General features: G+C 39.1%; 1 protein-coding gene across 3 annotated transcripts in view; it reads left to right on the forward strand.

The window, feature by feature from the left end:
* The window catches only part of NNT (nicotinamide nucleotide transhydrogenase), a 106,678-nt gene that overhangs the window by 31,364 nt on the left and 53,061 nt on the right, over positions 1-22,253 (forward strand). For all 3 annotated transcript variants that reach the window (XM_028492893.2, XM_055086547.1, XM_055086546.1), the window contains exons 7-14: positions 1,065-1,252; positions 13,676-13,809; positions 14,092-14,283; positions 14,838-14,991; positions 18,737-18,898; positions 19,717-19,827; positions 20,684-20,829; positions 22,042-22,237. In XM_028492893.2, coding sequence (XP_028348694.1) covers positions 1,065-1,252; positions 13,676-13,809; positions 14,092-14,283; positions 14,838-14,991; positions 18,737-18,898; positions 19,717-19,827; positions 20,684-20,829; positions 22,042-22,237 — 1,283 coding nt within the window. The remainder of the gene's footprint in view (positions 1-1,064; positions 1,253-13,675; positions 13,810-14,091; positions 14,284-14,837; positions 14,992-18,736; positions 18,899-19,716; positions 19,828-20,683; positions 20,830-22,041; positions 22,238-22,253) is intronic.

A 22,253-nucleotide genomic window follows, 5' to 3' on the forward strand; every position in this document is an offset into this window, starting at 1 on the left:
CCGCTTCGCGGCATGTGGGATCTTCCCGGACCAGGGCACGAACCCGTGTCCCCTGCATCGGCAGGCGGACTCTCAACCACTTGGCCACCAGGGAAGCCCGGAATTTGAATTTTTAACAAGTGCCTGGAGCGATTGCTGTCCTCAGGGAGGTTTGGGATTCACTGTAGTGGGATGGATGTTGGTGAGTTAAACACTGTCCGCCACAGAGCTGAGAGCTTTGTTGGCTCTGGTTTCCCAACTAGTACACAGAACTTGGCTAGCATTTATTTATTTATTTTTAAACTGAATGTATTTTTTTTTTTTTTTTTTTTTTTGGCATGCAGGCCTCCCTCTGTTGTGGCCTCTCCCGTTGCGGAGCACGGGCTCCGGACGCGCAGGCTCATTGGCCATGGCTCACGGGCCCAGCCGCTCCGCGGCACGTGGGATCCTCCCAGACCGGGGCGCAAACCCGGTTCCCCTGCATCGGCAGGCGGACGCGCAACCACTGCGCCACCAGGGAAGCCCATGAATGTATTTTTACATAAGTTAAATGTATTGGCGCTTCACATTTTGCCATTTATGCCATTTATAGATCGCTTTTCTCAAACGCAATTTAATGAGGGCTAGGGGCAAAAATCACTTTGTAACAATATTTCTAAGTAAAAGAGTCGTTTATGTGGGAAAAGTCCCCGTAAGTCAGAACATTTACAAGTGAAAACCTCAACTTGAGTGATTTGAATGATGTCAAATCTGAATGTAGGTCAGATCTCACATCATCAACAGTGGGACCACTGTCAAGAAACTCTAACTGATGACTGGAGTTGGCAGTAGTGAAATTCCTTTTGTAACTTAACTAAGTAAGAGTTGGAATTTCCTATAGTTTTTTATTTTCCAGAAAAAAACATTATCATAAGGGTGTTACCTGCCTTTAGAAAAAAATTCAAACCGTCTGGTCAGAGACCTCAAAAGAAAGTTTCTACTTTTGAATATATAGAGTTTTCTTAAAAATGTGTATGTAAATGATGATCTTGATTTCTGTCTTAAGGACCTGAAATAACCACTGCTTTCCCTTCAATAATCACCAGGGCCGCAGCTTTGGAGCAGTTCAAGTCTCTGGGTGCTGAGCCCTTAGAGGTGGACTTGAAGGAATCTGGTGAGGGACACGGAGGATATGCAAAGGAGATGTCCAAAGAGTTCATTGAGGCCGAAATGAAGCTATTTGCTCAGCAGTGCAAGGAGGTGGATATCCTTATCAGCACAGCACTTATTCCAGGTGTGTCATTACGTCAGTGGTTATTGATAAAGCACTTTTACTAATGATACTTTAAAATGAGGATGAATACTAGTTTAACGTTTGCATTTCTTTAAGTAAAGATTGATTTACTTTCTAGAGAATGAGAAAGCACATGAAAGGCAGAAAAGACAAAATCACTGTGGCCCCTGGACAAAAACGGTCATTAATAATTTGTATATTTTCTTCCAGTCTTTTTTCTGTGTTTTTATCTATGTTCATAGATCATATTCTGTGTACAGTAGTATATTTGTAAGCAGTTTGCTTTGTTTACACCCTTGATAATTGTTTTTTAATTTATTTCTGTTCTCTTTGTTAAGATACATTTCTATTGTAGGAAATCCAAACAGCACTGAAAAATATGAGGGAAAAAAGTACAGATTGGAAGTTCTACCAGAGTGACCATTATTAATATATATTTTTAAAAAATTATTATTTTAAAAATTTTATTTATTTATTTATTTATCTTTGGCTGTGTTGGGTCTTCCTTGCTTCACGTGGGCTTTCTCTAGCTGCGGTGAGCCGGGGCTACTCTTTGTTGTGGTACGCGGGCTTCTCATTGCGGTGGCTTCTCTTATTGCGGAATACGGGCTCTGGGCGCACAGGCTTCAGTAGTTGTGACTTGTGGGCTCCAGAGCACAGGCTCAGTAGTCGTGGTGCACAGGCTTAGTTGCTCTGCGGCATGTGGGATCTTCCCGGACCAGGGCTCGAAGCCGTGTCCCCTGCATTGGCAGGCAGATTCTTAACCACTGCACCACCAGGGAAGTCCCATTATTAATATTTTGATGATCATTTTTTTATATATGAGAAAGAGAGGGGGACTTTGTGTGTGTGTATATATATTTATGGAATTTCCCGTATATATTTTTTTACTAAAGGTTATGATACTTTGTTACTTTGTAATTACCCTCTTTGACTTGTTTGGTCTTTGCAATCAAATCTTGAGCTCTTTGATGGCAGGAATTACTTTTTAGTCCTTTACAACATCCTCTTCTAAAGAATAGATGCTTGATGTCAAACCAGCCAGCATTTATTAATCAGTAATAAACAGTAAACAGTAGCTTGATCTAGCAAGATTTGGGAGTGAAGAAACTCTCTACCTTTTATATTCCTATCTCCTCTCCTGTCCTTTGCTTCTGTTATTGAATAATGAATACCATGCTGACTCTAATTTTTTTCACTTTCTAAAAGAAAGTGGCCCAGATAATGAGAACTTACAGGGTTCGGGTTACTTGTGTTCGATCCTCCTAAAGGAGCCTTGCTTTCTCTAGGGGACCGTGGAAAATTAGGAGAAGCTGCTTTGTTATGAGGTTCTGGGAAAGGAGAAATTCTCTTCTGGCACCCCCTTCCCCCAGTCTGGCTAATATACTCCCAGGGGCAGGAAGCTGATTGGCAGCATATCTGTGAGCTTGTGGGGGAAAACGTGGCTTTGAGGCTCTTCTTTTTGTCCTCTGTTTACCCAGTGGGTGAGCTCTTCTCTCCAGACATCCGCATCCCACCGGAGCTGGCTAGATGAAGCAGACAGCGGGAGAGTGACATGGGCTCAGCCCATAGAAGAATCTGTTTGTGTGGAAATGAGGCTGGGGTTGTTTACTGGAGGTGGGTGCAGATCAGGCAAGGCAGGGGCCACAGGTGGTGTTTGTGAAATCTGCCAGCGACTACAGTAGGACTCATGGACAGGTGGTGGCAGGAGAGCACTTCAGGATTCATCCTTTCCTTTTGTGGCGGTGGCTTCTGGCTCAGCTGTTGCAGGTGGCTTTGAAGGAAGGATGGGGTGGCTTTTGCTGTAGCCACCATTTGACCTGTGAAAGGTAGTTGCCTGTTGGGGAGATGAGTTGGGAACTGACTGGATGTAATGAGTGGCCAGTAGAGGGTGCTAAAGCATTTACTCATGCGGTAAATGATGAAGCCCTGAAGCTAGTAGTTTTAAATCATTCTGTTTATAAAGAACTGAGTAGATCCACAGACAGAGAAAACAAACTTATGGTTACCAAAGGGGAAAAGGGTAGAGGGATAAATTAGGAGTTTAGGATTAACATATACACACTACTGTATATAAAATAGATAACCAACAAGGACTTACTGTATAGCACAGGGAACTCTACTCAGTATTTTGTAATGACCTATGAGGGAAAAAGTCTGAAAAAGAATATCTATATCTATATATAAAAACTGAATCACTTTGCTCTACACCTGAAACTAACACAACATTGTAAATCAACTAAACTTCAATTAAAAAATAATAAAAAAAAAGAAAAAGAAAGTATATGTCACTAGGTTAAAAAAAAAAGAACTGAGTATACTTTGGATATAGTATATAGAATTATTATTGATGGTAAATCTTAAAGTAAGTTATAGAGCTCAAAACTTCTTATATAAAACACATATGGACTTTTAGGACCTACCCTCCCATAGTATCTTTTTTTTTTTTTTTTGAACAAAAAATGGGCATGTGAACAGTTGACTAAACTTTAACCTCTTATTTTTTATAAGTAGTTTACAGTAAGTATACCTTAGCAGCAGTTCAAATTATATGATAGTGTTAAAGAGGACTTGTTGAAGAAGTTTTACGAGTCTGTTCTGCTGAGCCTTTCCTGTTTTCAGTCTTTTCTGAAGCCGTCTGGTCAAAGCACTTTAAACTTGCACAAAGTCCCTGACCAGTGGATTGACCCAGAGTTCACACTCACAAGGCTGGCCTGTTACTTTTTTGGTAAGCCCCCCCAAAAGAGAAAAGCTAATTTAATAGAATAAGGAAGAAGATGATGTTTCTAAAGCTCTTTCATATCCCCTAGGGGACTGAAACCTGAAAACCTGTGAGCATTAAAAAAAAAAAAAAAAAAAGATTGAAAAGATTATATAAAGGTACACATGCCCTTTGAAAAACAGTGTCCTTGGCATTGTATCCTTACTGGTGTTTGTCCTGAGCCTTTGCATAGGTCACCTGATGGTGTGTCATGCTCCTGAAAGACTCCTGGAGCAGAAGTTGTTCTACAGTTTTCCTTGAGTGGATCCAAAGGGGATTAAGTTAAATGTCAGAAGTTCTCCAAGTTGCGATTCCTTAGACCGAGATCCTCACGGCTGTACTGAAGACCTGGAGTGGATAAGAACATTGAGAGAGGAACATGGGCAATGGGCTTGCTTCAGGTAGCAATCCTGTGGAGTTGGTAAATTTTCATTCCTCCTAGGCACACGTCAGTCAGTGGGCTTGGACACACAATAACGTGGTACTTATGAGGATCCTAGGTAAAATGAAACGTTTCTGTAGCTAGCTACTTATTATGCTGCCTGGTATCTTGTACCATTGTCTAGACCCCCTCACTTGGGTTGGGCGATGGATGCAGGGCTAGAATTTCACTTAGTGGAGGTAACTTCAAGAGAGGGCCTAGCAGACAGTCTCATTTTGTGGTGCTGTGCCCACGAGGGAAAGCTCCCAACCTTCCTGTCCAGCTCCGTGACCTTTAGGGTTACCACTAAAAAGTTCAGCAGCCCCCCTTCTCTGATAATGTTCAGGCTGTGCTCATAATCTTTTCCAGTAAACCTTTTGAGACACAGGAGATTTTTTCAGCATTCTTATTGTTCTGAAACCCTTTTAAAGAGACTTCCCATAGACTTGGAAGGTTTAATCAGGAAGAAACTGAATCAGGTTGAAAATCTGATTCGTAAATTAGGGATTGTGGGGGCGGTGATGAGGAATCACAGTGGTTTAGCAGTGACTGTGTGTTAGGCACATTTTGCCTAAATTCCTGTGAGAATTAGGAGTACTGTGGGGCACACGTTAAATCTACCCTGACGGAGACAACTTTCTCCATTTAGAACCTTTCCTGATGACACCTAATTAAAAATCATAAGCATCATAGGGTCATCTGGCTTTCCTGCTCTCCCCTTTCCCACCTCAGGTCCTGCCCTCATTTCGTAAGTGAACCATAGCTACTGGAAAGCCTGGGGTTTTGTTTAGTAATGACAGTAACTTGGACCACTCAAGTTCCCAGCATCATTAGGTAAAGGCATCTAAAGTCCTCAAGACTGGATCACCTCCCCTCCCTCCCCACCCCACCCTTACCTGTGCTCTAAATTTTGCACCCTTTGGTAAGGTATTTCTTGCCTTTCAGTTTCTAGTCCTGATTGAGCTTTTGGATCTCATGTGAAACTCATGTCTTGCTCTCTGGGCCCGATTTCACGGGTCATGCTCGCTGCTATTATCTCCACAAGGAGGCCAAGGACTTTCAGGCCTTGCACATATTGTTCCTTCTCTTTGGAATGCTGTCCCTGCCCTTCCCTGCCTTTTTTTTTTTTTTTTTTTTAACATCTTTATTGGAGTATATTTGCTTTACAATGGTGAGTTAGTTTCTGCTATAAGTCCATGCCGCTCTCTCACTTCGTCCCAGCTTACCCTTCCCCCTCCCCGTGTCCTCAAGTCCATTCTCTAGTAGGTCTGTGTCTTTCTTCCCTGCCTTTTGAAGTCCTACTGAGCTCAGTAGTTTCTCCAGAGTTCCTGCCGTCTCCTGCTCCGTAGTAGACTCTTTTTTCTGCATTCATAGCATTTGCTCGTGCCTCAAATTCCAGTAGTTCTCAGTCTCACTGCCCTTTAGTTGCCCTGGCTCATCTCTGCTACGAGGGTGCTTACCAGGGAGCCTTGTGTACAGCTGTGGCTCAGCAGATGTTCCTGAGCTAATGTGGGTTCCTTCCTTAGTTCTCAGTTGGTACAATCCCTTTTATTTTTCTGGTGCTATCCAAGGAAAGAAAGAGCACTCTTGGATAGGAATACTGCAGAGGCTAATTTAAGACTGGGAAGCTAGCTTTCTTAAATTTTCAAAAGTAGGACACTTGCCACGTTTGCAGTTTGAGGTGTTGAGCTAGGCCTCTCAGGAGATAGAATTAGGAAGTAGTGGGAAGGTCTGTTCAGGAGTTAGAAAGTGTCCTATCAGCCAGGAGGGAAGATATTCATTGTTTGATTATAAATTATGATCCCTTAGGCCATATATCCTTGGACCTCTTTTTAGGTATGATCCAGATTAGGGTAACAGTCCTTTTTATTTTTATCTATATCAGATAGGGTCTGTAGTATACACCCATCAAAGGAGCTTTGTGGCAATTTTGCATGACTCTGGAGAATTGGGAGGGGGTGTTTTCCCTTGATATACAAGGGCCTTATACATATGAGACCAAACCGGAGGGATCTCACAGTCTCCTGGAAAATCAACATTGGTTCTCCATTGGATGCTGCCTGTCTCTTTGAAGCCATCTTTCATATGGAGTAGAAATATAGTACAAAAGAGTAACCTTCCATAGTAATTTTCACACTTGTTCTTTTAGGCAAGAGAATAATTGATACGGCAGTATACTCTTTGTTTGTGAAATTCCACAAAGATAATATTGTTTTGATGACTACACAAGGTCTTTCCCTAAAGTAAAGCTTTATTTTTCAGATTGTTCTTTTCATTCTGTAAACATTGTGGTCTTACAGGACAGTGATAGATCAGGGATTTTCAACTTTTTTTGAATTATTTAACTTTCTTTTACTGACTAATCTGATTCATCTACCATCCTCTCCTCCTTTAAATGCATTGTATGATTGTATGGAATTTTAAAATATTTCTTGTACAGAGTTTTCATTTGTTTTGAGAATTTTGAAGGACAGAGAAAAATACTTAAATGTTGCAACATCAAGGGTTGGTAATCACAGGCTGTCTATACACCTCTTGGTAGCTTTCAGCAGAGACAGGGCAACTTGTCGTCAAGAGGAAGATGCCAAAACTGTGGAGTTTTCCATCGTCATTTATCAAGCTTGACTATTTAGAGTGTGTTTGAGCACATTTAGTGAGTGACTGGGCCAAATTTAACAAATGTCCTGGTAGGAAGATTTATGGCACAGAATTATCTTCTGGTTTGGTCTGTTATTTCTCCCAAAGTATGTTGCAAGATTGGAAAGCACTGTGCTTCCCTCTGTGACAGTCCCTGAGTTGAAAAGCATTGGGAGGCTGAGGCTGTCCTGTCTCTGGTGAAACAGCACCCGATAGATAGAGTTACAGCTACAACCAGCACTTTCCACCATGGGCATTTCTGTTCTTCCTTATTTCCACTTTCTCTATACTTTCTTATGTCTCAGTATTAGTTAGGATGGTCTACCTGCTAAAACAAATTCACCCAAAAGCTCAGACATTATAGAAATACACTTCTTGCTCAGTTAACAGTACTAGGTGGTTGACACGTTGGAGGGCAGCTCTCCTTCAGGTGGTCCTCTGGGGATTCAGGTAGAACAGTGTTGTCATCATCGTTACGAGGCTGTGAAGGTCACTCAGGGCACTGTCTCTGTTCCAGCCAGCTAGAAGTAAAGGGCCATGGAGGAGTGTGCATGAGATGCCCAGAAGTGGCACACACCACCCCTGCTGCCATTTCTTCTGCTAAAGACCTAGTCACATGGCCAAACCTAACTATGAAGGAAGTTGGGAATTGTTGTCTAACTGTGCCCCCAGGAATAAGAGAACACTGTATTCGTTTGCTAAGGGTGCCGTAACAAAATCTCACAGACTGGGGAGCTTAAACGACAGAAATTTATTTTCTCACAGTCTGGAGCCTAGAAGTCCAAGATCAAGGTGTGGGCAGGTTTGGCTTCTTTTGAGGCTTCTCTCCTGGGCTTGTAGAGGGCCTCTTCTTGCTGTGTCCTCACATGGTCCTGGTGTCTTTTTTGTGTCCACGTTTCCTCTTGTTTTAAGGATACCAGTCAGATTGGATTAGGGCCCACCCTGATGGCCTCATTTCATGTAATCATCTCTTTAAAGACTCTGTCTCCCAATATAGTCGTATTCTGAGTTACCGGGGGTTAGGGTTTCAACATGTGAATTTTTCTGGGGACACAATTCAGCTCATAACAAATGTGGATTTTGATGAGGAGCTAAAAGCTTCTTTCCTCTTGCCCAGTTTTTAATTTTATCTGCTATGTTTAATCCATTCATTGGCAATCAGATCATGGATTTAGAACCAGATAGAGTAGATTCAAATTCCAGTTCCACTGCTTAACAGCTGTGGCTCTCTGAACCTCAGATTCCTCATTTCTGAAAAGGAAGTAAACCTTTTTATCTTGCAGAGTTGTTTTGAGGACTACATGAAGAAAAAAGCCCAGTGTAGGGCCTGGCACATAGAGCATTAGCATAATCACCTTTCTTCCATTGGTGATGCTTGGTCGTGCAAATGGTATCCAGACTGAAAAGCTTATTGACTGTTGCAATAGAAAGTCCAGACATTCCTGAGCATTATGTGGCATGTCAAAGATGTTCTCTGAAATCATCAGGCTTATGGACATACTTATGAAGTTACAAAAGCATTGCCATTAGATGGCAATCTAACATGGATTTCGCTTTGGAAAACCCTGGCTTAACTTGCTTTTTATCTGACTTTTCTGAAGACATCCATTTCTTTAAGGCTTTTTTGTCAATCTCATTCTGACCTAAGGTTGTTTTTTTTTTTTTAATTTTATTTTCTTCCATTGGTGATGCTTGGTCGTGCAAATGGTATCCAGACTGAAAAGCTTATTGACTGTTGCAATAGAAAGTCCAGACATTCCTGAGCATTATGTGGCATGTCAAAGATGTTCTCTGAAATCATCAGGCTTATGGACATACTTATGAAGTTACAAAAGCATTGCCATTAGATGGCAATCTAACATGGATTTCGCTTTGGAAAACCCTGGCTTAACTTGCTTTTTATCTGACTTTTCTGAAGACATCCATTTCATTAAGGCTTTTTTGTCAATCTCATTCTGACCTAAGGTTGTTTTTTTTTTTTAATTTTATTTATTTATTTTTGGCTGCGTTGGGTCTTTGTTGCTGGGCATGGGCTTTCTCTTTTATTTATTTTTGGCTGCGTTGGGTCTTTGTTGCTGCGCATGGGCTTTCTCTAGTTGTGGTGAGCAGGAGCTACTCTTTGTTGCGGTGCATGTGTTCTCATTGTGGTGGCTTCTCTTGTTGCAGAGCACAGGCTCTAGGCATGTGGGCTTCAGTAGTTGTGGCACACGGGCTCAGTAGTTGTGGCTCACAGGCTCTAGAGCGCAGGCTCAGTCACTGTGGCGCATGGGCTTAGTTGCTTCCTGGCATGTGGGATCTTCCTGGACCAGGAATCCCCGGACCGGGGCACAAACCTGTGTCCCCTGCATCGGCAGGCGGACCCTCAACCACTGTGCCACCAGGAGAGCCCTGTTTATTTATTTTTATAAAAATAGTATGTGACTTTTGTTGGAAATGCAGTCAAGTACAAAGTGGAAAATAAAGATCATTTGTGATACTTCTACTCAGTGAAAAATACTTTTAACATTTTACCATTTTCTTTCAGCCTTTTTTCCATGCATTTTTATCATGTTAGATGAAGATAAAATATCTTTCTTACTTTCTCCACTTAATATTATTATTATTATTTTTAACATCTTTATTGGAGTATAATTGCTTTACAATGGTGTGTTAGTTTCTGCTTTACAACAAAGTGAATCAGTTATACGTATACATATGTTCCCATATCTCTTCCCTCTTGTGCACTTAATATTATTATATCATAAGTTTTCTCCCTTCACATAATAAGTCATTAAGAATTCTTCACAAATATATTTTAATGGTTTTGTGGAATTTTCTTGTTTGAATGTGCTGTATTTTATTTAACTGTTCTCCCAAAGTTAGCCTTTTCATTTATTTCCAGTTTTTGTCAATTAAAAATAATGTTCTAACATTTTTTTTCTGCTTTATTCTTGTATCTGTATTTTCATTTATTTCCCCAGGATTAATCAAACCTTAGAAGTAGAATTACTGGATGAATGAATATCAATATTTTTGGCTTGTTGATACACACTTATCTACTATGCTTTGTTGAAAAATTATATAGTTCATAATCTCATTAGTAGATTTTCCAACTAATTGTTTCATTTCAGAAGTATTTGGATTTTGTTGACTTTCAGTTTGAGGGCAAAAATGTATCTCACTCTTTGTACTCACATTTCTTTCAGTCTTACTGAGGGTGAACTTTTTTCATTTGGTTGTTACTATTCTCTTTGAATTGGCCATTTGTATTTGCTCTTCATTTATCCAGTAGGATCTTAGTGTTTTGTTTTTATTTAAATTTGTGTGAGATTTTTATTATATTAATTTTTTGTCATGTTTATTTTTTTTTGAGGATAGTAAAACATACCTTTTTCATATTAAGCCTATTGACATTTTCCTTTGTAACTTTTCCCATTGCTGTAAATTTAGGAAGTACTTTTCAATCCAGAGACAGGAGAGATATTCACCAAGGTTTTCCTTTTTTTCTTTTCTTTATGGGTTGATTTTTTTCTTTTATAATTAATTCTGACCTGTAGAGTTGAGAGTTTAGTTTGAAGTAAGATATTAGGTTTGGGTAGTTTTTTCCCCCCAAACCTAGCTAATCATCTTATTCCTTTTGTTCCTTCCATTTTGTGATGCCACACTTACCTTGCATTACATTTTTATCATAGTAGGGCATCAGGGTAAGATAGTATTTTGAAATTTCCTTCTCAGTCTTTCCCTCCCTTGACCTAATCTTTTGAGGATTTGCTCATTTGGAACTTTATGTGCTACTCTGCTCCTCTTTTGGCTCCCTTTCTTCCCCTCTTCTGTTTTTAATTTGCATTTCTGCACTTTTCAGAATTTTCAAAAAATTAATCCACATGTGAGTTCTTAAAGGCAGCTGCACTGTTATATTCATCATTGTATTCCCTGTAGCCCTTATTGAATTTTTAAAAGTATAACCTTAAAACAAGCTCTTCTAGAACACTTGGGAGATAAGAAAAAGCACAAAGAAGGAAATAAATTATTCTTCGTCTTACTACTCAAAGACATCCTGATATTGTTAAACATTATACTCTATAGAATTTGCTAGGAACTATATAGTATATGTAATATTTTGTGTGTGTGTGTATGTATCTATACACACACACACACATACTTGAAACATTCATATACATGTATATGTAAATTTTTGTTTACTGAATGGGAACATCCTATACATACTGTTTTGTTGTGTGCTTTTACTTGTAATAATTCCATGTCTTTTAAACATTCCTCTGTAACTTAAGTATATTTTTTTAACTTACCCTCCAGTTATTTGGCTATGTACTAAGTAAAATACTGTTATGTGAAAGAAAATGCTGTCCTTTCAAAAGTGGTTGAATTTCAGAGTGATAATATGGACGGAACACCTGTTATCTCTGTTATGACACAAATGTGTGTGTGTGTATTTAAAGTTGTGTCAGCCACTGCAAAATTGTTTTGTGAAGGTTGAATAAGTAAAATCAAAGAAGAGAAATAGGTGGTACATCAGATGTTTTCTAGGGAGCCTAAATGGTTTTGGCCACTTGACGTCTTATAAAGTGGGCAGCATTACAGATGCAGGGTCTGATCTGTAGCTATAGATATCTCAGAAGGAAGAAGGAATCCAGAATTTCTAGGGCAGGAGACATTAGTTAGATGCCAAATCAAATTTGTGAGGTTGATGGTCGTAAAGTTGGTGTGGTTAGAATTCAAAGGGGTTGCACCTGGATCCAAATTGGTTATAGCCAAAAGAGTAGCTTAAGGCACATCGACCTAAGACTGGAGGGTACAAGTAAGGTGGGAGGAAAGGCTGTGACAAACGAGAGTCTGGTTAATAACGAAGAGGCTCTGGACAAGGGCTGGGGGTGGGTGGTGATGACAGTAAATACCTGCAAAGTACAGGTTAGCCTTTTAAATTTGCCACTTTATGTGGATGCAGCCACATCATCCAGAGCTTTAAATCACGGCCGTGCTGGTCAGCATGACCTTTATTTTGGGACGAGTCCTCAGATGTATGTTGTTTGCATCCCCAAATTCTCATGCTCGAGTAAAGTTTAAGTATTCAAGATACCTTTAGTGGACTACAGTGCGGGAAGGTAGAGGAAAGGAATACGTAATTCCAGAGAATTTTGAGAAGTGGCGAAACTACCAGGACTAAAGGGTGTTGTTTTGGGGAAAAGATCTCCTCATTCTTACTCTTCTTCATGGAGACTCAGAAGAGAGAACCAGAGCTTCTCTAATAAACCCTTGTGGCTGGAGCAAGTGGTCCAGTGGGGCAGTAGTGAGAAGAAATGCTAAGAAGAGTGCTTCAGCCCGGGGAGAAAGGCCTTCGGTAATAGGAGGCTTAGGAGTTGGGCTTGATCTTGGAAGTATAAGGTTTGCATTGACAAAGGAGGTACACCCACGTGTATCTTTACAACTTTTTTTTTCACATGTGCTACCAAAAAAGGTTATTTTTCTTTTTTGAATCATATATATTCCAGTCAAGTAGATTGAAAAGCAGATTATTATCATGCAAATTTTACTTTGACTTGATTTCCATGTGTAAAACTGACAGTGCTTTTACTAAAAATTCTGTAGACACAGAGTTGAAAACTTTCGAAAGAAGAAAAAAAGGTAATTAGGCTATTAATTCTCTGCTTTCCTGTGGCCAATCTCACAAGTTTATTTCCTTTTCCTTTCGGCTTAGATATTTACACTGCTTTATGAAACTTGAACAGGGTATTATACCCACAGTGTGGACCCCTGTTGAACATATTAATTTATGTTAGCTTGAAAAATCCTTATGTTTGGTGCTTTATCCTCTATGTAAGAATTAGTAAACGATTTATTATAAAATGTGAAATATCTCATGAGGGGCAGGCTCCATAAGAACATGGATCTTTTCTGTTTATCTCCCAGTAAATTCCCAGCCCCAGGCATGGAGCTCGACTCACCAGAGGTGCAGAATAAATAGTTGTTGAGTGGGAATAAAAATGTATGAGTGGTTCCTAAGATTTTTTTGGAGTTGTGGTATCCTACTGTTTTCATTTCGTGGCACTTCCCTGTCTCTCCTCCAAGTTATCCTGTGTTAAATTAAGGTAGATTAATATAGCATGTGGGAAAATCTGGTGACATTGGTTAAGATGATTGGAAATACTGTATTTTGTAATTCATAGATTACTATTGAATGTTCCCTTGACATTTGTGATCTTTATGAATCGTCCAATTTGGGTGCACATAGTTTCCTTACTGGCTTATTTATTATGTGTTTTTAAAAAAACAGGCAAAATGTTGATCTCTTCATGAGTGGTGCTGGGTGTAAACCAGTTGGGAAGAGCAGTGCTATCTGAAATTTCCATGCTTAGCAAATGACAAGCCTTGCTCTCTGGCTAAGCGGCTCCCTCCCACCCACTGGCTTTGCAGTTCACACTCATCCTATTTCTTCCTTAGGAGACTGACCAGTCTCACCTGTGTTACGAACTTTAGGGGGTCTCTTTGAAAGAGTTAAATTTTCAGATGTTAAATTCCTGGGTACCCAGAGACTACTGTAATAATTAGAATATAAAGTTTTAAGAAATTACCATGTAATTTGTACTGTTTTCTTTGGTTTTATTAGGTAAAAAAGCTCCCGTTTTGTTTAATAAAGAAATGATCGAGTCCATGAAGGAAGGTTCAGTTGTTGTGGATTTAGCTGCTGAGGCTGGCGGAAACTTTGAAACCACCAAGCCAGGAGAACTTTATGTTCATAAGGTACAGCACAAAGCTTCCTCTATCTATGAACCTGTTCCTATATCTTTAGTGATTTGTGAGAGGGTGTTTATTGCTTTAAATATTTAGCGAAACTGAGGCCTGAAATTTTCTAAACTTAAAAATAGTCACATTTAAAGCTCCTTTGGAAATACGTATTTGTGAGTGTGTGTGTATATTTATAAAGATTTGTAATTTCAGAACTTAGCCTTGACAGAGAACTGTCCTAGAAAGAATATGGGCATTTAGTAACAGACCTTTCTGACTGTATTTTTGTTTGTTTAGGGGATTACTCACATAGGCTACACAGACCTTCCCAGCCGAATGGCCACTCAGGCCAGCACCCTGTATTCCAACAACATCACCAAGCTCCTGAAGGCCATCAGCTCTGACAAAGACAATTTTTATTTTGAAGTGAAAGATGACTTTGACTTTGGTACAATGGGTCACGTCATTAGAGGAACTGTAGTGATGAAGGTAAGTCAAGAGATCTGTTTCTCCTGTGTTTTCATTATACATTTGTTTTAGGATTTTTGTTTACGGAACGATCCTATTTTGGAATTGGGATATATTCTAATAAAGTATCGATGTGTTGGGTTCATGGCAACAAAAATTGTTTAAAAATGTAGAACAGTTTAAAGAAAAATATTGCAAGATTTATATACATGTGTGACTCACCTAAAATATGCATTGCTTTTGAAAATCAGAAAGAAAAAAACAGACAAAAAACCCAGAATTGAATAAAGTAAAAATTAAATATCCCCCCCACCTATCTGCTTTTAAGTTTGTTCTGTATTCTTCCTTATATGTTCTATACACATACTAATTGTACATCTATGTGTGTATGCATGACACAGACATTATATATTTATATACATGTGTGTTATATATTTATATAAAGTGGTATTATAAATTATGTGAATTTCTATATTTATTTAAAATTATTTTTCAAAGAAGAGTTTTTCCCCAACACTGGATTGACTGAATGCTGGATTGACTTTAAAAAGTGCTATTTTTCTAATTTCTGTTAGGATGGCGAAGTGATCTTCCCTGCTCCTACACCGAAAAATATGCCTCAAGGTGCCCCAGTAAAACAGAGGACAGTGGCTGAGCTGGAGGCTGAAAAAGCAGCTACTGTCACACCCTTCAGGAAGACGATGACATCAGCTTCTGTATATACAGCAGGTGAGGGTCCCATCTATGAAGATTTAGTCCAAATTCTTTGAATTTTGTGAGTAATATATTAATTGTCAAAATTAGTAAATGAAATGCTGTTGTCCTTTGTTGAATTCCACCAGGACTTGGGCCTGTTAGAAGCAATTTTCACATACATGTCATCTGTCCCACCTCTGTGGACGTGGAGACTGCATTGTGTACCCTCAGAGATGCAGGCACTGGGATAAATGCTGGATTGAATGAGTGTGAAATAATACATGGGCTGTTAATACTTTTCTTGTATAGAAAACATTTAAAATATAATCGTTAATATTTTTATATATATCAAATATAATGAGTATTGATGTATGTCAGATTGTGTTGGTGTTAAGTGCATGTAAATGTGGTTATTGGTTTATTTTTTGTGGTTTATAAAACATCACTTGTGATTATCTGCACCTCTGGGTAAGACTGGGGAACCAAATATTTGCATTGAAGAATAAACAGTAAGTTATTCATCTAGTAAAAAAAAATTCAATTTTTAAATTTTTCTCTCTTTCTTTACAATTTAACATAGATTCTTTGTTTTCTAATTCACCTTCATGAAGGCAGTAAAGAATTATCGTAAAATAATGATAAATATTCATTCTGGCTATGAACTGTTAGAGTCTGAAATATGGATATTTGATTTTAAATTGGTTTCTGTCTCATGGAATGAAAATGTTTAGATTTGCTTAGAGCCAAAATAAAAACAAAACAAAAGCAAACTATAAAGAATAAGGACCAGTACAAAGCACACAGAATTCTTGTAGCCTCAGCATTCTCCAAATTCCCATGTGAGTCCAGATGTTTTAAAGCTAAATATGTAACTCTCCTTGAATAAAAGAGCAAGTCTCAGCAAAATGACTGAAAAAGGCTTTAGTTGCGAACATTGTGAATAGATGGAGCAGTGTCCCTATTTGCTCTTACTTGTTAAAAAAAAAGAAACCATGTTACTGTATTGTGCATGGAGAGTATTGTCAGCAGGGTTGTAAATTTCCATTTCTCTTTACAATTCATAAGGAAATGTAGTGAGGCATGAATGATGATTTATTTTTCTAGGTTTCTCCTGTTTATTGAGTCAAGGTTTATTGCATTTTAATAGATATGACATTGGCATATTCCAGTGAATAAAAGGATGGCCTTATATTTATTTTTCTGTACCCTAAAACTTCCTCCTTTATAATAAAACCAAGTGTTTTTCTTGTGTATATGTTAGGAATCTATTTGACTAGCATTCTTCAAAGAATGTGATTTGCTTTTTTTCCCTTTTCTTTTTTTCTCTGTTTTTCTTTTCTTTTTCCTCTGTTATACAAACTAAATATAGCACATTTGACATTACTGAATGTATTATAGAAAAGACTTTAGTTTATTAAATAGTTAATAAGAAGACCTGGGGCTTCCCTGGTGGCACAGTGGTTAAGAATCCGCCTGCCAATGCAGGGGACACAGGTTCGATCCGTGTCCGGGAAGATCCCACATGCTGCGGAGCAACTAAACCCGTGCACCACAACTACTGAGCCTGCTCTCTAGAGCCCACAAGCCGCAACTGCTGAGCCCGTGTGCCACAACTACTGAAGCCCACGCGCCTAGAGCCCGTGCTCCGCAACAAGAGAAGCAACTGGAATGAGAAGCCCACGCTCCGCAACAAAGAGTAGGCCCTGTTCACCGCAACTAGAGAAAGCCCTCACGCAGCAACAAAAACACAACGCAGCCAAAAATAAATAAATAAAATAAATAAGTTTATTTAAAAAAAAAGAAAAGAAAACCTTCAGAGGTGGGATTTCTACCTTAGACGCCCAACACAATTGACTGCAGGTTATGGTAATTTAGTGCTTCTGAACTAATGTGGGCATTTAATGAGTCCTAAGCATTGTGCTAAAACACTTCACGTGCCTTAGCTCATTTATTCCTTTATTCAGTAAAGTGGGCATATTATTATTTTCTTTTCCCAGATGAAGACAGAGAGGGTCAATGATTTTACAGATGAGGGTACTGGAGCACAGAGAGGTTAAGTAACTTGCCTGAGATCACACAGCTGACAAGCAGTAGAGCCAGGATTTGAACAAGGCAGTCTGGCTTAAGAAAACATGTCCTTAAATATAACCCTGCACAGCCCTTCTCTGATGTTTAACTGAAACACAAAACAATATTCTGTCTAACTGTCCCTCCAGATGGTTAACAGGCCATCCATTGGAACCCTGGAAATCTTGTATGTGGGTAGGAAAATAAAAATTAAAACTACAGAGACTTCCCTGGTGGTCCAGTGGTTAAGTCTGCGTGCTTCCACTGCAGGGGACACTGGTTCAGTCCCTGGTTGGGGAACTAAAATCTCACATGCTGTGTGGGGCAGTGAAAAAAATAAAAAATTAAAAAAAAAATTTAAAACTACAGTCTTATTGACTGATGTAAAGTAAAATGAATGTCAACTGCTAATGTTCCGGGTATGCCACTTATAAAGAAATAGTTTATATCAAGAGATAAAAGTACCTTATTCAAAAAAGTTAAATTCCAGCTTTGTGGTCACCCATTATCATTTGGTTTTCACTGACCACTAGGTAACCCTTTTCTCTGTTGCAGAACAGCCATCCACATGTTTGCTATTAGGAAAAGCGCTAATTAAAGATGTATGTTGAGAGCTGACTGTTTGTATTCTGCACATTCTTAATTTAATTCGTTGTCCCTGGTTGGGGAACTAAAATCTCACATGCTGTGTGGGGCAGTGAAAAAAATAAAAAATTAAAAAAAAAATTTAAAACTACAGTCTTATTGACTGATGTAAAGTAAAATGAATGTCAACTGCTAATGTTCCGGGTATGCCACTTATAAAGAAATAGTTTATATCAAGAGATAAAAGTACCTTATTCAAAAAAGTTAAATTCCAGCTTTGTGGTCACCCATTATCATTTGGTTTTCACTGACCACTAGGTAACCCTTTCCTCTGTTGCAGAACAGCCATCCACATGTTTGCTATTAGGAAAAGCGCTAATTAAAGATGTATGTTGAGAGCTGACTGTTTGTATTCTGCACATTCTTAATTTAATTCGTTGTTTTTTTTTTTTTTCCTTTTCTTTGTAAAATCCTGTTTGCTGACTTAGTGTTGAGGCTGGAGCTGACTGCCCTGGCCAGCAGTCCAGTCCAGATTCAGGAGCAATTGCAAAACTTCTGTCCCTGGTGGGTGGAAGCCATATGTTCTGGGGAGGTGCTGGAGTGAATGAAATCCTTCCTACTCTCTTAAAATCCTTCTTCCTCAGCCAAATCTGAGAGTGACATGAACTTGGCCCCACAGAAGTCTGTCTTATAAAGGTTGTGTGTTGCCCAAGTAGAAAATGCTTTGGTAGATCCTTTATAGGCCTATAATTCTGGAATAAAAACACTTGTATAAACACATGTGGCACTGTCAGTGAAAGTTAAAACGGGGAAGAGGACAAGTTATACAGAGGAAAATGTGCAAATTGTTATTAAGGTGACTCATAAATTTTACTAGATGTTTAAAATTTATTTTATTTTGGGGAGTGGTGGTCAGGAAGTTGAATTTTGTTCGCAATACCTTTAACTCCCTTTCACCACCCCCCTTCCCTGTCATGGAACATCTCAAAAAAATCTCATTATTGGCAAGGGTGTGGAATTTTAAAGCATTGACCGTCCCACGTTTGTTTGTGTGTGGGTCGTGTGTGCTTTTAATCCTCCCAAGATAATTGGATGTGAACTCACACTCTTTCCTCTCTTTCTCTAGGTCTCACTGGGATACTGGGTTTGGGCATTGCGGCTCCCAATTTAGCCTTTTCCCAGATGGTGACCACTTTTGGCTTGGCTGGCATTGTGGGCTACCACACTGTCTGGGGAGTGACCCCCGCTCTCCACTCACCACTGATGTCTGTGACTAATGCAATCTCAGGTTTGTTCGCCTCTTGTTTTCCCTCAGTTTAGGTTTTCAAGGGCTTATTCAACTCTAGGAGTGCTTTCCATGAGGTTTATAAAGTCTGTGTTTTCCAAATTGTAGGGCTTTGGCGTCTTGGTGGTTGCGGTGACTCGGGCTCCCAGAGGGTGCAGAGGTGGGGTTGGAAGTGAGAGGCCAGTGGGAGCGTGTCATACCTTTGGGCGGCTTCCATTGCAAGCAGTGCAGAGCTACTGTTCCTTCTTTCAGTTATGGTTTCCTTTAAAGAAGGGATTCCTCTGATAAAATATGGAAACAGTGTTTCACAACAGCAGCATGGTCCATGCAGAGTCCACACAGCTATGTGGACAGATGTGGGAGCTGCTCTGGCTTGGAAACCTCATGGCCCCAGTGGGCATCTCATGCACAGGCATGGCTTTCAGGATCTCCACCGGGAACAGGTCCAATTCCAAGAAGTACTATGCTCAGGAAAGCCCAAAGCTATGGGCTTTCACCATCATATATTTATAGTTCATGCATAGTATTTTCCAGTTGTGTAACCACCAGAGGTCCCTTTGCACCATAAACAATGTTGTCTAATAACATTATTGATTTATATCTTTATCAGGGGAACAGAGCTGGAAAGTAAAGGTTAAAATTCTTATGCAAAAGGAGAAAATGTTTTGGTAACTCCTTGCCCACAAAAGTACTTCAGTGAGAATGTGTGTGAGAGCTTTCTCCTTTATGATGCATGTGCTTGTGAGGTCTTTCAGCGATGACATTTGATTTGGCAGCATGACTATTAGCTACTGTTTACTATATCCATGCTTTCTTCCCAGGGTTGACCGCAGTTGGTGGGTTGGTGCTGATGGGAGGACATTTGTATCCTTCCACAACTTCTCAGGGCCTTGCTGCTCTTGCTGCATTCATATCCTCAGTCAACATTGCAGGTATGAGGACAGTGAAAGAACCCAGAGTGCGATTTTTAGTGGAGACGCGAGAAGCAGATATAAATCAATATAAAACAAACATTCTGATTTTAAGAATTTAATCATGCCTTTTAAAAATGTTTCACTCAGATTATAAATGCCCTGTGTGAAGGAAAATTAGTTATTTTGCCCACTGGTAAGTTTTAGAAACTATTTGATAAGAGAACACCCCTCCCCCTGAATGCTCCAAAGGTTAGCTACAATGCCTACAGGTTAACTGGAAAGTTATTTAATGCATAGTTTTGAATTAAGCTGACTTAGAGCTATCACCATAACATCTTTAAATGGGTATAATTTTAGATAAAACTTTAGCCTTTTGCCTTATCCTGGCCTGTGTTCCTGAAAACTGAAAGCCTAGCACATCACTTGTATATGAAACTCATTCGATGATATTTTGTAGCTATAAATTCTTTTAATATGTCCAAACAGACCTGGTGCCAGCTGATATGGTATTTTTTCTTTTATCACTTATTATAGGGTTTAACAAACAGAATAACCTATTAGAAGAAAAACACTGGCCTTTGATCTTTTGCATTCCCGAGCTGTTTGAATGGCTGTTTATTTTTAGTCAGGCAGAAATAGTTGGTTTTATACTCTGATAGCAAATTTTCTTCCTAAATGTATTAAGGGTTCCTCCCTTCAATGTAACTGGCTTGAGTAATAGAATAACTTCTAATTTTTAGGTTCTAAAATGTTACTTAAAATGATATTTATTCCTAGATGATAAAGATGTGCTTAAAATAGAAAAATTGTAGCCCTTTAAAAATTATGTTGCTCAATGAGATACCTCTTTCTGTTTTATATTTACTTTGATAAGGTGGCTTTCTGGTGACTCAGAGAATGCTGGACATGTTCAAACGTCCCACCGATCCCCCAGAATACAATTACCTGTATCTGCTCCCTGCTGGTACCTTTGTTGGAGGATATTTAGCTGCCCTCTACAGTGGTTATAACATTGAACAAGTAAGAGTCTCTTTTTTGAAAGCTTTTATTTTTGTACTGTGTCTTCATCCCAAGTAGACGTAACATTATCATTACCAAAGTTCAAATTCTGTCAAGCAAATACGACAATAACTTTTGAAACATCTTGGTCAGATAGAGCATTCTCATCCTCTAAGAATTAGGACCTTGGATTCTAGAGACAGATTTGCCTGCTAAGTCTGCAAGGATGGGTTTACCTGTTTGTCCCTAAGTTTTTCCACATGTAAAAAGAGGCAAGAAGTTTATTAGTACCCTTTTTACGTATCTGGCTGGATTGTTGTAGGGATACAATGAAATGATCAGTAAAAATTAGAAAAAATTTTTATTATTAGATATTATTAGTCCTTTTCTTACTTACTTTCTTCCCCTGTGGATCCAGGAGATGTTATGCCAGTGCATTTAAAAAAGCTAATTTAAAAATGCACGCTGTATAGAGAAACAGAAATAATCAAGTTGAACTTTGAAAGTTCCATGTCTAAATATAATTTATAATAGAGACTCAACTTTGTTCCAAACTCAGTCATACCTTTCTTTTCAATGACTATTTCAGCCTCTCTGACAGCTGAAAAATCATGTCTCCTTTGGTTTCTGCTGTTTCTAACATGTAGTATTTGTTGAATGAACACAATCTTTTTTGAGAAGAGTTAGAACAGTGAGTCAGGGAGACTTATGTCTGCATCCCAGATTTGCTATTTACTGATCGTTTGCCCTTAGAAAAATTATGTAGCCTCTTTAAGCATTGGTTTTCTCTTTTATAAAATGAGGATGATGATTCTTTCCTCCTGTGACTCTCATGAGACTGAGTTACAGCATAAGTAAAGCATATGGCATGGTCTCTGGCACTTACAACCTCAGGGGTTGGCTCCCTTATAGCATTAGGTCAGGTCTAGATCCCATAATAGCGCCATTTAAATTTAGGTACTTTTATATGCATTTGTATGCTATCAAGTCCAGAAGAAGCCAATGTACATAAATGGTATAATTGCAAGTACAATTTAAAGTATTTAATATGATAATATCCTTAATGGATAGGAAAATATATTGAAATATTTAAAAAAAGAGCTCATATTGGTCCTTCTATTGTCTGAATTTAAAATTGTCCTTAGAGAATCATGTTTCCTCAAGAGGAGTTCTCCTTAAGCTAGTAGACTGAAGGTTTTGATAATCTCTTTCTCTTCCCTTTCCGTTGAAAAGATTGTGTACCTGGGCTCCGGCCTGTGCTGTGTTGGTGCCCTGGCCGGGCTTTCCACCCAGGGAACTGCGCGTCTTGGCAATGCATTGGGCATGATTGGGGTGGCTGGAGGCCTGGCAGCCACCCTTGGAGGCCTAAAACCGTGCCCAGAATTGTTGGCTCAGATGTCTGGAGCAATGGCTTTGGGTGGTACCATTGGTAAGCACTTGTGGGT

Source organism: Physeter macrocephalus, chromosome 8 (assembly GCF_002837175.3).
Source record: "Physeter macrocephalus isolate SW-GA chromosome 8, ASM283717v5, whole genome shotgun sequence".
Taxonomy (NCBI): domain Eukaryota; kingdom Metazoa; phylum Chordata; class Mammalia; order Artiodactyla; family Physeteridae; genus Physeter; species Physeter macrocephalus.